The 17381-nt window shown below is 37.4% G+C and overlaps 1 protein-coding gene across 1 annotated transcript in view; it reads right to left on the bottom strand.

Annotated features, from left to right (window-relative positions):
* INTS2 (integrator complex subunit 2) overlaps positions 1 to 12017 on the bottom strand; it is a 43790-nt gene extending 31773 nt beyond the window's left edge. The window contains exons 1-6 of the mRNA XM_044671719.1: positions 11725 to 12017; positions 11206 to 11344; positions 9270 to 9372; positions 8886 to 8999; positions 4704 to 4834; positions 4258 to 4431 (exon numbers count right to left, since the gene is read on the bottom strand). Of these exons, the coding sequence (XP_044527654.1) occupies positions 4258 to 4431; positions 4704 to 4834; positions 8886 to 8999; positions 9270 to 9372; positions 11206 to 11344; positions 11725 to 12017 (954 nt within the window). The remainder of the gene's footprint in view (positions 1 to 4257; positions 4432 to 4703; positions 4835 to 8885; positions 9000 to 9269; positions 9373 to 11205; positions 11345 to 11724) is intronic.
* Between the last annotated feature and the right edge of the window lie 5364 nt (positions 12018 to 17381).

Genomic DNA, 17381 nt, shown 5'->3' on the forward strand with positions numbered 1-17381 from the left:
CGGGAGATCTTTCTGTTAGCTCATAGCTGCTTCTTCCAGCTCTCTCTTACAGCATGGAGTTTATTATATATACTTCAAGACTCATTTCACACAAAAGAACCCCCCCTGAAACTTTGCATTTGTGCAGAAACACAAATTATGTCACATCAAAGCACAATAAAGTTATAGTTTTACAAAGAATTTTCTTATGAAGATAATGCTGGATGAGAAAAAAGTCCCAAGGCTAAAAATGAGGATCACTTTATCTAAAAGTTATTTTGTCTGAGCTTGCCACTCCGTGACCTTGGGATGCCTGTAGCAGTTAGAGAGATATACCTACAGCTGCAGCTTTACTCTGCTGAGTGAAAAAAGGCTGTTAACTCATTAAGTGCTGGTTTACTAAGAACTTAAAATTTTCCTAGAAGGCTATAATGTTTTTCAATAAGAAAAGGTGTGGATCATAAAAGGGATCAAAAGAGGAGTCTCAGATTTTCATCTATTTAAGACTGTTTCTCTTATTGGCCTCCCACAAAAAAATATTTGTACAAAAATATTTATAGCTGCACTCTTTGTGGTGGCAAAAAACTGGAAAATAGAGGGGAGTCCATCAATTGGGGAATGGATGAACAAATTGTGGTATTTGTTGGTGATGGAATACTATTGTGCTGAAAGGAATAATGAATTGGAGGAATTCCATATGAACTGGAATTACCTCCAGGAATTGATGCAGAGCAAAAGGAGCAAAACCAGGAGAACATTGTACACAGAGACGGATACACTGTGGCACAATCATTAAATGTAATGGACTTCTCTACTAGCAGCAATGCAATCACCCAAGACAATTCTGAGGAACTTATGAGAAAGAACGCTATCCACATCCAGAGAAAGAACTGTGGGAGTAGAAACACAGAAGAAAAACATATGATTGATCACATGGTTCAGTGGGGATATGAATGGGGATGTTAACTTTAAATGATCACTCTATTGCAAATATTGATAACATAGAAACAGGTTTTGATAAATGATACATATAAAACCCAGTGGAATGGCTTATTGGCTCTGAGAGGGGAGAGGGAGGAGGGGAGGAAAAGAACATGAATCATGTAACCATGGAAAAATATTCTAAATTAATTAATTAAATAAGAGTTTAAACACAAAAAATGAATTAATTAACTTTAAAGGACATATTAATAAATTAGGGGAGCAGAAAAGGAGCTACCTTTCACAACTATGAATAAGAGAAAGATGTCTTGACCAAACAAGGGACAGATAGGAACAGAGGTGATAAAATGGACAACTTTTATCATGTAAAATTTAAAACGTTTTGCAAAAGCAAAATCAAAGCGATTAAAATCAGAAGGTAAATAGATAGCTAGGGGGGAAATATTTGCAGCAAGTTTCTCTTTAAAAGATCTACAATCAATGAAAGAACACAATTTTTCACTCATTTATTTGGGCTTTTGTTTTGGGGTTTGGGGTAATAAATGATTATCCACTTAAAAAATGAACACTATGGAAATGTTTTGCATGATAACACACGTATAACCCAGACTGAATTGTTTGCTAGCTCTGAGAGGGGAGAGATAAGAGGGAAAGGGAGACAATTTGGATCATATAACTTTGGAAACTTATGTGGAAATGTATTACATGTAATTGGTAAAAAATAAAAAAATAAATTACAAAAAATAAAATAAAATAAAATAAAATAAAAGGTCTGCAATCCATGATATGCAAGTCCTAAATTAAATATATAGCAAAAGCCTTTCTCCAATAAGTGGTCAAGAGATCTTAAAAAGCTGTTCTCAAAAGAAGAAGAATAAGCTATCAATAATCATATTTTTAAATGCTCTATATCACTGAGAGAAATGCACATTACAACTGAGATTCCATTTTACACTCATCAGATTGGGAAAGATTACAAAAAAGAAAAACACCAATAGTACGGCTATTCTGGAAAACTAAATCACTAATTCATACATATGTGCATGCCCTTTAACTTAGCAATACTAATGGGTAGATAGCCCTAAAAAGATCAAAGCAAGAGGAAAAGAACAAAAATATGCATAGAATCATTTTTCATAGTAGTAAAGAATGAGAAATTAAGGGGATATACAACAACTGAGAAATGGTTGAAGAAATTATGGAATACTATTGAGTCATAAGGAATGATGAAAGAGAGTTTCAAGAAACCTGGGAAGACTTAGATGAATTAAAGAATGAAATGAACAGAGCCAGAAGTATAAAGGATAAATTAAAGTGACAACATAACAAAAAACAATTGAAAGATCTAAGAACTCTGACCAGACACAATTCTAGAGGACCAATTTTGATGAAGCTTGCTACCTACCTCCTGACAGGACAGAAAAAAGACATAGTTTTTGGATATAGCCAATATAAGAATTTGTTTTGCTTGATTATTCATATCTGCTACAATGGTGGCAGGGGGAAGACAAGAAGGGGAAAAAAATCTTTGTTAAATGAAAATAATAAAATTAAAAATTTTAAGAAGAAAACATCTTACCTAAACAAACCCAACAACTGTATGAACACAATTACAAAACATTTTTTCACAAACATAGTCAGACCTGAACAATTAGAAAAATATTAATTGCTCATGGATAAACCAAGCCAATAAAAATAACAATTCTACCTAAATTAATTTATCATATTTAGTGCCATACTAATCAAATTATCCAAAAATTATTTCTAAGAACTAGAAAAAATAACAAAATTCACATGGAAAAACAAAAGGTCAAGCATGTCAAGGGAGTTAAAAAAAATATATAAAGAATGGAGCCCTAGCCATACCAGATTTCAAATTATACTAAAGTGGCAATCATCAAAACAGTCTGGTACTGGCTAAGAAATAAGAACCAATGGAAACGGTTAAAAAGTCAACACAGAGTAGTTAACAACTATAGTAACAATGTTTGATAAACCTAAGATGTAAGCTATAGAGCAGGGGTCGGCAACGTATGGCTCTTTCTGCAGGAGCCATAAAGTCAATTTTTTTTCAAGCACTGTTATAGGAGCGCGCACTGTGAGCACTGTATGGCTCTCACGAAATTACATTTTTAAAAATGTGGCGTTTATGGCTCTCACGGCCAAAAAGGTTGCCAACCCCTACTATAGAGAGAAAAACTCATTATTTGAGAAAAGCTGCTAGGAAAACTATGGCAGAAACTAGGCACTGACCAACATCTCATACCATATACTAAGATAAAGTCAAAATGGATACTTGATTTCAAAATAAAGGGTGATAACCTAAAAAATTAAAAAACACAGTAAAGTTTACCTGTCAGACTTATGAATAAGGGAAAAATTTATGACCAAACAAGACAAAGAGAACATAATGAAAACAGAATTAGATAATTTGGTTCTGTAAGCACTGAGGATCTCCTGAAGGCAGCCTTTAATGATTGCTGATGCTCTGTGCTGTTTTAACCTTGGTTTTTATCTCCAGAGCTTCCTATGTCTTCGATCACTATGCATACCTTCTGAACAAGCTATACCAAAAAGATCAGAGATGGGAAAAAAAAAGACCTATTGCAGAAAAATATAATTAGTGTCCATCAATTGGGGAATGGATGAATAAATTCTGATATATGGTTATTATGGAATACTACTGTGCCATAATACACGACAAACAGTATGAATTCAGAAAAACTTGGGAATATTCATACTAACTGATGCAAAATGAACTAAGCAAAATCAGGAGAATAGTATAGAGAGTAACAAATATTGTATGATGACCAGCTGTAAAGGACTAAACTAATCAGCAAAACAAGTTCCCAAGATAACTCCAAAGGATAAAAAATGCTATCCAAAATCAAAAAAGGAACTGTTGGACTCTGACTGCAGATCAAAGCAGGTCATCTTTCACTTTATTTCCTTCATATGTTTTTTATTGTATGTGTGATGAAAAAGAAAAAAATTCAGACTCCTTTGGTACAAAAGAAATATCTTGAGGCCACATTTTTGAGGGTTATGATGAATTTTGCTGTAGATTCAAGAGTAAATTAGCTGTTCCACTGATGAGCCTGACTGGTTTTTTGTATGATATGGCATCTCTATTTTCTAAGTGGTTTCTTGCACGGTATAGCTAGGAGGTGTCTTGAAGCCATATTTGAACCCAGGATCTCCTGTATGTTTTAAGCAAATGCAACATAACAATTCACTTAGAAAAAAAAAATCACCATAAAAGTAAACATGCTTTTCCCATTTTAGCAGCCCACAATAAAGCCTGACTCTTAATCTTTACTTTCCAATGTTTCTTACCTGCTGTCCATTTCGAATAAAAGTTCCAAACCAAGTTCGAACTCTTGCATTTGTGCCAAGCAGCAAACCACTAACAAAACAAACCAGGTCACTCACTCCATCTTCAGAAGCTTCGTTCTTAGTATGATCCAATGTCAAAGCTACTCCAAGGCCTGGCAGGTGGCATTCTTCCACCTAATAGCACAGTCAACAAACCAAAATCAATACATGGCAACTAAGACTGACATGCCTAGGGTTAGATTTCACAAAAATAAATAAAAGTTCAGAGAGAAAGGTAAAATGTATACAAAGGAAATCAGTGAACTGAGCTACCTAACTCCAAAGATAAGACTCTCAAAATATCTGGGGGAAAAAATGTCTTTGCTCTCACCTATGGCATGATACTACTGCCTATTTTAAGTCTTATATTTCATTCCCTTTATCCCATCAAAAGCCAAGTTTCTTACCACCATGCCTCGGACCTTCAGAGCCTGAGAAGGGTTCATTTTACATAAGAAACGCAGAGCATCTGTCCTACGCCGTCCACCCAGGCTTTCCTCATCTTGCCGTTCGCCATTCTTAATCAATCCTCTACAAACTGAACATTAAGAGGATTCAATCACTTCAACTTCATAACTATTTGATATAGTTACTCACGAGCACTGAAGGACTTACTATGTACAAGACATAGGAAGCTCTGGAGATAAAAACCAAGGTTAAAACAGCACAGAGCATCAGCAATCATTAAAGGCTGCCTTCAGGAGATCCTCAATGCTTACAGAATTAAAAACTCCTTACCTAACATGCAAAGTTCTCTGAAATCTGGCTTCAATTCACCTTTTCCAGCCATACTGCACTCTATTCCTCTCATACACTATTCATTCAAGCCACACAGGACTACTTGCTGTTTCTTGACTTCTTGCCCTCTCCTGCCTTTGCGCCTCTTCCTGCAGTCCCCCAACTATAAATGGAATATTCTTCATTTCCAATTTTCCCCATCATGTCTGTTTCCATTTAGATATTATCTCCATTTCCTCAGTCTGGCAAATAAACAAGTAAAAAGCATCCTCTTTGTGCTAAGCACTGGAGGTACAAAGAAAGGAAAAAGATAATCCCTGCTCTCAAGAAGCTCACAGTCTCAAGATGTAGACAACATGAAAACAACTTTGTACAAGCAATTCTATAGAGTAAAATTCAAAGATAATAAGAGGAAGATACTAAAGGAAGACAATAAAGGATGACTTGGAAAGGCTTTCTATAGGTGTGATTTTATCTAGGACTTTAAGGAAACCAAGAGGTAGAAATGAGAAGGGAAAGCATTATATGCATGGGAATAGAGAGTTAGCTAAAATGCCTGGAACTGGGAGACTGAGTGTCTTAAATGAGGAACTATATAGAGGCCAACAGATCTAAGATTGAATACTATTGGTGATGGGGTTTGTAACATTTTAAAAAACTAGAAATGGAGGAGGACAAAGTTATAAAAGGCTTTCAATGACAAAAAAGTGGATTTTATAGTTAATCCCAAAGGTGATAGGGAGTCAGTGGAATTTATTGAATGGGAAGATGACATGGTTGACCTGTACTTGAGGAAATCATGTTCAGAAGTGATTGAAGAATAGATTACAGAGAGACTTGTGGCAGGAAAATCTATGTGCAAGTCATTGCAATAGTGTGTAAGGTGACTAGGTCCTGCATCAGAATGGTAGAAATGTCAGAGGAGAAAGGGAACATTGGCTAGTAATGTTAAAAAGGCAAAATTGACAGACTTTGGAAACAAATTAGATAAAGAAGCTAAGAGTGAGGAGTCAAAGATGATATCTAAGTTGAGAGCCTGCATAACTAAGAGGATGGTGATATCCTCAATATCAATAGAAGAGTTAAGAAGGGGAGAGGGTTTAGAAAGATAATGACTTCAGTTCTGGACATGCTGAGTTTAATATATATAAAGGACACCAAGTTTGAGATGTCTAATAGGCAGTTGGAGATGAAAGAATAGAGGTCAGCAGAGAAGTCAGGGCTAGATTAGAGAACCAAGCATCATAAAGATGAGAGCTAAATCCATGGAATCTGCTGAGATCAACAAGTAAAATAGCATAGAGGGAGAAAAGGACCCAAGACAGAGCCCTAGAGAATACATATGGTTATCATGACCTAGATGAAGATCCAGCAAAGGAGACCAAGAAGGAGCAGTAAGATAAGAAGAATCAGGAGAGAACAGCACTCTGAAAACCTAGAAGGAAAAGAATTTCAAGGACAAGGGAGTCATTAACCATGTCAAAAAGTCCACAAAGGTCAAGAAGAATGAGCACTGAGAAAAGGCCATCAGATTTAGCAATTAAGAAATCAATGGCTACGAAGCAAAAATGGAAGATTAGAGAGCTGAACTCTCTCAATGTTCTTCTCCAAACAACTTTAAAATAAAAAACAAACCTAATTTTGAGGTGGCAGTCAACAAAAGTTCAGAGTGAGATATTTTTCTGACCTAAAAAAATGTAGGTCAGTAGGAAAAATCTGTAATATTACAGTGGAAAGCCTGTCCAGAGACTACACATACCAGGATAGCCAAGAACAGCCACAGCAGCAGCAGTAACTTTGAAACCTCTTAGCCTAGAAAGAGTAAGGGGTCAGATAACTGGTCAGAAAAAGGTTACAGAGGATCTTTTGCTGATACTAAATGCAACTGGCACTGACTGGCAGTTCTGGAACAAAGTTCCAGGGCAGGCAAACAAAAGCACTAGAGGTCAAAGGAAAAGGACTTCTATGCACAGAAAAGATTTATAGCAGCTCTCTTTGTGGTGGCAAAGAATTAGAAATTGCGGGGATGTACATCAGTTGGGGAATGGCTGAATAAATTGTGGCATATGACTATGATGAAATACTAGTGTGCTATGGGAAAAGACAAGGGAGACAGTTTCAGAAAAACAAAGCAGGACATATGAATTAATGTAAAGTGACTACTCTCATCAATCAAGACAATTCCAAAAGACTCATGATGAAAAAGTATTATCTACCTGCAGAGACAGACCTAAAGAACTTTTTGTCTTGTTTCATCTCTCCATCTATAGTACACTGCACAGAGCTGTTTATTAAATAATTATTGATACCTCATAGCTATGAATTAAAAAAACAAGAATTAAAGGCAATTACAAAAGATAAAATAGGTTAAGTCTGCATGCAAAAATAAAAATATAAAGCTTCTACAAAAAGAGAGCAATAGAATGAAGGAAAAAAACCTTTGTATCAAATTTCTCTGGTAAGGATTGGGTGTCCAAGATATATTTATAATTAATAAACATATAAAACTAAGCTATCCTCCAACAAATAAATGGTCAAAGGATATAAACAAATCATTTTCAAAAGAACTGCAAAGTATTACCAACCACATAAAAGAATCACTAAAATACCTAAAAGAAATGCAAATCAAAACAGCCTTGAGGTTTCACCTCATACCTTGCAAATTGTTAAAAATGACTAAATATGGCAATAGTCAATGGTAGAGTGATTGTTGAATAATAGGCACACTAATACACTGTTGGTGGTGCTGTGGAATTGTGCAACCATTTTGGAATTAAGCAGATATGTGATAAATAGAGAAGCAAGGAAAGATCTTTATAAACTGATGCAGAGAGGAGGAGTGCCAAGAAAACAATTTACACATTTATAAGAAGTAAAAGGAAAGAACCACCACACACACACACACACACAAAAGTCAAAGTAAATGTAACAAACTTATAAAAATCAAACAGTATTCAAATGATTGACATATGAGAAGACACCCTCGACCTATCCCTTGTTCACAGGTGTTAATCACTGTACATTTTTTTAGACTTTTTCAAGGTATTCATTAGTTGTACTCATCTTTTTTTCTCTTTCCCCCCCCCTTTTTCGGCCTCTAAGAAAAATTATTTATTATATGAAATTGCTTTCTGGGATAAGGAGATGACTACGATGATGTAAAAAACAGAAGACATCAAGAAAAAAATTATCTAAGAAAAATAATTAAGTTGAATCTTCCAAATCCAACTTGAAGCAGTTAAGAAAAATTTAACAGATATTTAGGTTTATCTCAAACTATGCTTTTAAAAGTTCCTTCCTCCAACACTTAGTCCCCAGTCTTTTAGCTGAAACTACCAAAGCCACTCTTCATTGCAATACTGCTTCTGAAATAAAAGCTTAAGAGAACCAATTCGGAGTACTTATCACCTTACATGAATAACTCAATATTTTTATTTTGATTTATTCAAGCCCTAATACACTAATGCAGCACCTTCCAGTCATTATTAATAGAGATGAAAGACAAGAAAACTGATCTCCCTCATTTTCTATTCTAAACTTGTTTTGTTTACAAGATAACAGCAATGGTGAAAATGAAAAAGAGAATTTATAGAAAAAAATATATTTTCCTGGAATTTCTAATTATATGCTGCCTCATGCCACTCTTCAATTGACCTAAAAGATGTCAGTCTGAAATTTCAAAATTACAATTTCCTAAATGACCATACCTTTTGAACCATAGACTCCATTATTGGGGTTTATACTCTGATGCCTAAAGTGGTCATAATTTCTAAGAATACTCAAATGAAAATTCCATTAATGTTTTTCCACAATTAGAAATGTTAATATTCCATTTTATAAGATCTACTTACCTTCATTAAAACTATCAGGGACATTGGCCACTAAGAGACACAGGAACCAAGATCCATTTCGAACATGTAGCAAGGCTTCAGCTACATCAACTATGGGAAGTAGAGAAGGAAGTTCTGTGGGTAAACAAAGGTATGTTTCAATTAATAAAATAAGCAATATATAATATTTCAAAAAATTAGGTAGTGAACATCTTCAGTTGATATAATCTAAATTCAGATAGACTTGAGAACTTTATCATCTCACAAACTTTCCTTCCTGTCTTGGGCAATTAAAATAAACATTATGGTTGGTGATTTTGAAAGTAGCACAATGTTCAAAGTTGAAATGTTACACTGTTATCACTAAGGAACAAACTATTTCTGAAATGTATCTTAGCACAGTACCTGCTTGTAAAATGCAAAGCACATCTGCAGCTTCTTCCAAATAGACTGGACTCTCAAAAAGCTCAGAAGATTTAAAGAAGAATTCTCCATTGGACTCAGATACCTACAAGAAAAAATCCAAAACTCTAAGTAAGCTAATACATCTATAAAATGTAGCTAAGGAATTAAGTTCCTTAAGAGTGAGGGTTATTTCTATTTATCAATAGGTATCCTAAATACTCAGAATATTGCTATGTGTCCCCCAAATAAATATTTGTTAACTAATATTGACCAGAATATAATAAATTTCAATTGCATGAAAACTCAAAAAGAAAATCACCTGAAGAAGATAGGAATGACTATTTAAGTCATGACAGTATCAATCTCAGTGACTTTAATGTAGTCACTTGATTAGAATAAAAGTACCAAAAAGAATAGGAATGTTCTTCAAGCTGAGACACATCCATGAACCAAGAATGCTACCTTAGGGACAGCTTGGTGGCTTTGTAGATTGAGAGCCAGACTTAGAGATAGGAAGTTCTAGGTTCAAATGTGACCTCAGATACTTCTTAGCTATGTGACCCTGAGCAAGTCATTTGATCCCCATTGTCTAGCCCTAACCACTTTTCTGCCTTGGAACCAATACACAGTATTGATTCTAAGACAGAAGGTGAGGGTAAAAACAAGCAAACAAACAAACAAAAAAAAAAAGAATGCTACCTGAAGTAGCATTTTCTTTCAATATGAGACTAACCATTTAAAAATTTTAAAATGGCACAGAAAGAGAATACATTCAAATTCAAATTCCCTATAAAATAACATCAGGCATATGCATTTATTTAAGACCTAGAATATTAACAATAACAAATGATTAATTTAAAATATTTTTCCAATTCAGTTTTGACATCATATTTGGTGTAAACAGAAGCAAATAAAACTTCCATGTAAATATTGCAAATAAAAACGGATATAGATCACTTTATAAGCATCAGATACTGGATGCAAAAAGAAAAATGTATAGGGAGAAAAACCTTTATATTGCTGCAGTACTATAAAGTAAATAGAATAGAAAACTAATCTATTCCTACTACAAAGTGTTAAAAAGAGTAAAATGTTTTAGATTACAATACAAAACTGTCATTTAATAATAATTATATATGTGTGTGTATATATATATATATCTCCATCCCAGTGTAATTGCTTGTCAACTCTGGGAAGGGGGGGGAAGAAGGAAGGGAGACAACGTGAATCATGTAACTACCAAAAAAAATGTTTTTAATTTAAAATTAAAAAGTAAAGAAAAAAGAAAACTATCACTTAAGTCAGAAAACATATAATAATTTTAAATATTTTCTTTGACAAAAGTAGGAAACTGGTAGAATTTGATCTTTTTGGTCCCAGATTAATAAAATTTGCCAATTTTTACATATGATAATCAGGGCTAAAACTGATAAACCTATCATAATGTGACAATCTAGCAAAATAACTAATACCTAAAAAAGAATGGATTTTCCAATACATTTTATAGATTACCATGTAGTATTACACTCATAAAATAGCAATTGGTTTTTCAAATAGTACGAAGGCAAAATAGGAGGAAAGAAATAAGCTATGAGGCAATATTTTGATATATACTGTTAAGTCTTTGAAGATAAAAGCCCCAGAAGATTGAAAATAGAACAAAACATAGTAAAGAATAGCAGCCTGCCTAGCACTGTTATCACTGACCTTACACATCAGTGTGGTACAGTGGGAAAAGCACAGTCTTCATAGTCAAGAGAATCTGTTCAAATCAATAACTTTGACCTTGGGCAAGTCATTTGAACTCTCTGGGCCTCCGCGTCCTCATCTGTAAAATGAGGAGGTTGGACTGAATGGCCTCTGATTTCCCTTTCAGCTCTAGGGCAATGAAATATCAAGTCAAGTGGGTTTCTAGCTGTCAGCAGAAGAAATTCACCTTGTTCATGATAGCTAAAAGTTCACTAAGCACAAGACGCAAGCGACGAGGTGAATCACTATGTTCAAATTCTAATGTCAGTCCATGCTGAAGCTGTGATACCAAAATGCTCTCTCCACTGCCTCCACCAAATTTATGCCTAATGAAGAAAGCAAAAAAACAAAACACTGAAGTGAACAATATTGTGAAAATTAGAACCAAAAAATAGTGACTGTTTTAAAAAGTAACTAGAGAACTTAAGAACATTTAAATGTAAACTGTTAATTCTGCATTAGAATCTCATTCATGAATTCAAAACAAAACTGAATCTATGGTAAAAATTGCTTATTATCACCTATAAATTTATTTTGTAATCTCCAAGATTAGAAAGCAACAAAATTTCAATTCCTGAGCTCTCCTTTTTCAAAAATTACATTCTGTGAAAAGTTTATAAAGCTCTAAGGTATAGCAGATTCCCCTACTCTCATTGTACTTAGTTAAGTTCCAAACACTAAATCAAGTCATAACAGGGGTCATTACCTAAGCTGTTGTTCTTTATTGGCATCTTGCTCCAAAGCATGGAAGTCTACAGACAGCAAAGCAACAATGGAATTGACGGCTTCCACCCCTGAAAGAAGGCGCAGAATAAGTTTTTTATCCTGAGCCCAACTTTGGCTCTGGTCAGCTGGAGCACACAGTGCCATCCGCACCAAACAAGGCAAGAGAAGTCTTAATTCTGGATCACTGAGGGAGGCCAAACGAACAACATCAACCTTCTGCATTGCCTCAAAGGCAAAGGGGCTGACAAACTGAAGATTTGTGCACTCTGCCATCTTTACTGCTAACCCTAAAAAAGAAAAAGAAGTATGTTAGGAAATACTTCCATTTATAAAGTTCCAAATAATTCTGCATTCTATAAAGGCCTGAGAAAATGTGACCTACATACAGTCTAAGGAAAACTGGGAAATGAGTGTTATTACTAATTCTTCACTGGGTGACTTGGTACATCAATTTAGCTATCTAAAAAATTAAGAAAGCATGTTACATATATTAAAAACAAATGCACCAAAATCATTAATATGAATACCATACAAACTTGAAGAAAGGAAAAATGCCTTGTATTTTCTATAATTCCCACAAAAGGTATCATAAGGTCACAGATTTGGTGCTAGAGAACATCTAGTTCAACTCCCTCATTTTATAGTTGAGGAAACTGAGGTACCAGAAAGGTTAAGTTGACTTGCTCAAGATCACAAAAGAAAGCTTAGATAGGTCCTGAGCCTAATTCCTCTCACTACATACACCCAAGTTCCACTTGGGAAACTCGTAGGCTCTTATATTTAGAACTAGAAGGAATCAAAGAGGCCATCAGATCCAACTCCTTCATTTTATAGAGGAAAAAGCTTAGGCTTTAGGGTTAGGGGACAAGTTTTCTGTCCCAGAGCTCTTTAGTGCCTGGGGCAGAATTCAAATTGCTTCTTAGTATAGCACTCTATCCACAAACTACCTCTCAAGCTGAGAGGCATTTTAATTCTGTGACTTGCCCAAGGTCCCAGAGCTATTAAGTATCAGAATTCAGCTAGGAATTCTGGACTCCTAGCACAACCCTTACGGTACTGCCATAGTACAGTGGATTGGAAACGCAGCTCATGTATTTAATACTCGGTGTGACCTTGGGTCCTACTTTCTCCTCTCTGGGCTCACTTTCCTCATCTGTAAAATATGGAGGTTGGGTTGCTGTAAAAGTCTGCGGGAAGGAAGCACCAGGTTCCCTCTTCCCCTAGTCTCTCCTCCGCCCTAACTCGAGGCTGGAAAGGGTAGGCGTGAGGCCAGCCCAAGGCCACAACGCGGCAGGCCGCCTTCCTCTTCCTACTCTTCCTCCTCCTCCTCCTCTCCTTCCTCACCTCCGAGTCCGCCCCACCCCCTCTCCGCCAGATCCTCAGAGCTGGGCTCCCCGCCCACTCCACCGTCCTTCCCCTCCTCCCCCTCTCACACCCTCGGGGCTCGGGGCCCAAGGGCCGGGGCCATGCCCAGGTGCCCAAGCTTGGCGGAGGCGGCACATCTAACGGCAAGAGGTGCCCGAGGCCTTACGCTCCCTGCCGACCTCCCACGCCGCGCCGAATCCCCGCTACCTAAGGCAGACCGCGGCCGCAATCGAGAGCGCGGTCCGGGACCGGGGCCCGGTCTAGGCGGCGTCCGGATCCCTTAAGTCGCGAGCCCGAGCCGCGCGCAGCTCCCTGTCCTCTCCCACGCTCCGCGGGGCGCAGGCGCCAAGAAGAGACTGGGCCGCGGAGAGGGGGGAGGAAACCAGAGGAGGTGGGAGGAAAAGGAGGGAGGGGAATGTGGAAACAACCTAGGCAGAGCCAGTCCCGCAGCACCTTCATTCATACATAGGAAATGTCTGTTTTCGGCCACCGTAGGAGGTTGGGGAAAGAAGGCGCGGGGGAGGGGTAGAGGGGATGATGGTAGTCAAGAGGAAGTTGGGAGATACTCGCTCCTCCCTTTTCTCTCTTCTTCCTCCTCACTTTCTCCTCCTTTTCCTCTTGCCATCCTTGCATCTCTCTCCTTCCTCTTCCCCTCTATCTTTCCTCGCTCCCTGCCTCTTTATACTCCCCCTTCTTCAACTCCTTTTTCTTGCCTCCTCCTCTCCCGCCTTTCTTCCCTTCACCTTTCCTCTCTGTTTCTCTTTCTTCTCTCCTTCTTCCCCTCTTCTTTCTCCTCTCTCCCCACTTTCCTCTTCCCCCTCCTCCTTCCCACTCCCACCTTCTCTCTCCCCCTTGTTCTTTCCCCCTCTTCTTTCTCTCCTCTCTTCTTCCCTCCTTTCTCCCTCTTCCTCTCTGCCCCCTTCTACCCTCCCTCCCCTCTTCCTTCCTCCTTTCCCTCTTTTCCTTGCTCTTCATCACATTCTCACCTCTCTTTTTCTCTGCCTTCCCTTCTGGTAAATTTTATTCGTCCAGGTTCGTGAAGAAACTTGAAACAGGCCCTGTGGAGCAAATAGAGTTTGATCAGGTATCAAAGACACCAAAATTATCCACTGCATCCTGGGCCATTGCCTTTGGACTTGGATGACTTGTCGACCTTGAAAAACACAGAATCACCAAAGTAGTTAGAAAGAACAAGTCTTTAATCAGGACAAGGAAGACAATGCTCTAAGTTCACCTTACACAGAGTCATGCTCTAGACACCACATAGAGCCTGGCTCTGGGACTCTGGGAACAATGTCTCAAGGGAAAAGCACCTTAAAAAGGGATTTTCCAATGAGCTAAAAAACTCCTCTCCTCCCCTCCCCTCCTGTCCCCTCCTCTCCTCTCTTCTTTCAGAAAAAAATGACAGGAAGGACAATTGATTGGTTTGCAATGGAGACAGGAGCAGAAGGATTCCATCTGGGGCTGGACTACCTGATACAGGCCTAGATATAATAGGAGAAACTTAAAAAACAAAGGGGTACTTAAGACTTGATTATTAAGTCTATCTAAGCTGAGACCATTGAGTACTCTAAGGTTTATTGTTCTGTCTAAGACAAGAGTCAGTCTGGGACTTCCCCAAGGCAAGTTCCCAAGGTGCAAAGGTAAGTTGTCACTGTGGAAAAAGGAGTGAAAGAAATAAAAATGAGGCCTAAAAATTTGTGCAACTCGGCTTCATTTAAATCCAGTTCACTCAGGAGTCAAAACATCACCCAGTAATGTCATTAGACTTTTTTAAAAAGGATAAACAAAAACATATTCAAGTATATGAAGAATAAATTTTAAAATCACAACATTGTGGATCAAAGAGAGCACTAGAAGTTGAGGAAAATCCGCAAAGGATTCCTTTTAGAAAGTGGTAAATGCAAATGGTATAGCCTCCAGATTTTTAAAGAAGAAACTAAAGGAGCTTAAGGAGGAAATAGTAAAACTATACTAATGGAGGAGCTCAACATTCCCCTATCAGAACTAGATAAATCTAACCAAAAAATAAGAAAAGTAAAGGAAGTGAATGAAATTTTAGAAAAGTTAGATTTAGTAGATATCTGGAGAAAAATGAATAGGGATAAAAAGGAATATACCTTTTTTTGAGGAGTACATGGTACATATACAAAAATTAACCATGTGCTAGGGCAGGGGTTGGCAACGTATGGCTCTTTCTGCAAGAGCCATAAAGTCAATTTTTTTTTCAGGCGCTGTTACAGGAACGCGCACTGTTATAGGAGCGCGCACTGTGAGCACTGTACGGCTCTCACGAAATTACATTTTTTTTTGTTTTGTTTTTTAAACCCTTGTACTTCAGTGTATTGTCTTATAGATGGAAGATTGGTAAGGGTGGGCAATGAGGGTCAAGTGACTTGCCCAGGGTCACACAGCTGGGAAGTGGCTGAGGCCAAGTTTGAACCTAGGACCTCCTGTCTCTAGGCCTGACTCTCACTCCACTGAGCTACCCAGCTGCCTCGAAATTACATTTTAAAAAATGTGGTGTTTATGGCTCTCATGGCCAAAAAGGTTGCCGACCCCTGTGCTAGGGCCATGTTGGCAAACCTATGGCATGTGTGCCAGAGTGAGGCACTCAGAGCCCTCTCTGTGAGCAAGCCCTCTGTCACTCCAGCACAGAATTTTGTTACTAGAAAACCAGAGGGGGTGCAGCTGGGTAGCTCAGTGGATTGAGACTCAGGCCTAGAGACGGGAGGTCCTAGGTTCAAATCCGACCTCAGACACTTCCCAGCTATGTGACCCTGGGCAAGTCACTTGACCCTCATTGCCCACCCTTACCACTCTTCCATCTAGGAATCGTCAATACACAGAAGTTAAGGGTTTAAAAATGTAAAAAAGAATAAAAGAAAACCAGAGGGACACAGGCGAGGCTGCTCCTTTCCACTCAGTTTGCAGTTTGGGCACTCAGTCTCTAAAGGATTTACCATCACTGTACTAGGGTATAAAAACTTCACAACCATATGCAGAAAAGCCGAAATAATAAATGCAATTTTTTTCAGTTCATAATGCAATAAAAATTATAAACAACAAGGGTTCATGGAAAGGCAAATTAAAAATTAGTTGGGAACTAAATAATCTAATTCTTCAAAAGGGATGGGTCAGGGGGCAGCTGGGTAGCTCAGTGGATCGAGAGCCAGGCCTAGAGATGGGAGGTCCTAGGTTCAAATCTGGCCTCAGACACTTCCTAGCTGTGTGATCCTAGGCAAGTCACTTGACCCCCATTGCCTACCCTTACCACTCTTCCACCAAGGAACTTGGTGGAAGTTAAGGATTTAAAAAAAAAAAAAAGAAAAAAAGGGATGGGACAAAGAACAAATCATAGAAACAATCACTGATTTCATTGAAGAGAATGTTTTAATGATAATGAGGAGACTACATATCAAAATATATGGGATAGAGCCAAAGCAGGGGAAAATTTATATCCTTGAATGTTTATATCAATAAAATAGAGAAAAAGCAAATCAATGAATTGGGCATGCAACTATAAAAACTAGAAAAAGAATAAATTAAAAACTAAATGGCAAAACTTAAAATCAAAGGAGAAATTAAGAAAATTGAAAGTAAAAGAATTTTTGAACTAATAAATAGGACTAGGAGTTGGTTCTATGAAAAAAACAAAATAGATAGAGCATTGGTTTATTTGATTTAAAAAAGGAAAGAAGAGAATCAAATCACCAGTATCAAAAATGAAAAGGGTGAATTCACCTACAATGAAGAGTAAATTAAAGCAATCATTAGGAACTATTTCACCAAATTATATGACAATAAATGTGACCATCTAGGTGAAAATGGATGAATATTTACAAAAATATAATTTGGGGGCAGCTGGGTAGCTCAGTGGATTGAGAGTCAGGCCTAGAGACAGGAGGTCCTAGGTTCAAATCTGGCCTCAGACACTTCCTAGCTATGTGACCCTGGGCAAGTCATCTGACCCCCATTGCCCCCCCTACCACTCTTCCACCTAGGAGCCAATACACAGAAGTTAAGGGTTTAAAAAAAAAGATTTAAAAAATATATATATATATATAATTTGCCTAGATTAACAAAAAAGGAAATAGAATACTTAAATAATCCCATCTCAGAAAAATAAATTAAACAAGCCATCAATGAACCCCGTAAGAAAAAATCCCCAGGTACAGATGAATTCACAATTGAATTCTATTGAACATTTAAAGATAATTAATCCCAATACTATATGAACTATTTTGCAAAATAAGCAAAGAAGGAGTCCTA

This window comes from Gracilinanus agilis, chromosome 4, assembly GCF_016433145.1.
Source record: "Gracilinanus agilis isolate LMUSP501 chromosome 4, AgileGrace, whole genome shotgun sequence".
Lineage (NCBI taxonomy): Eukaryota > Metazoa > Chordata > Mammalia > Didelphimorphia > Didelphidae > Gracilinanus > Gracilinanus agilis.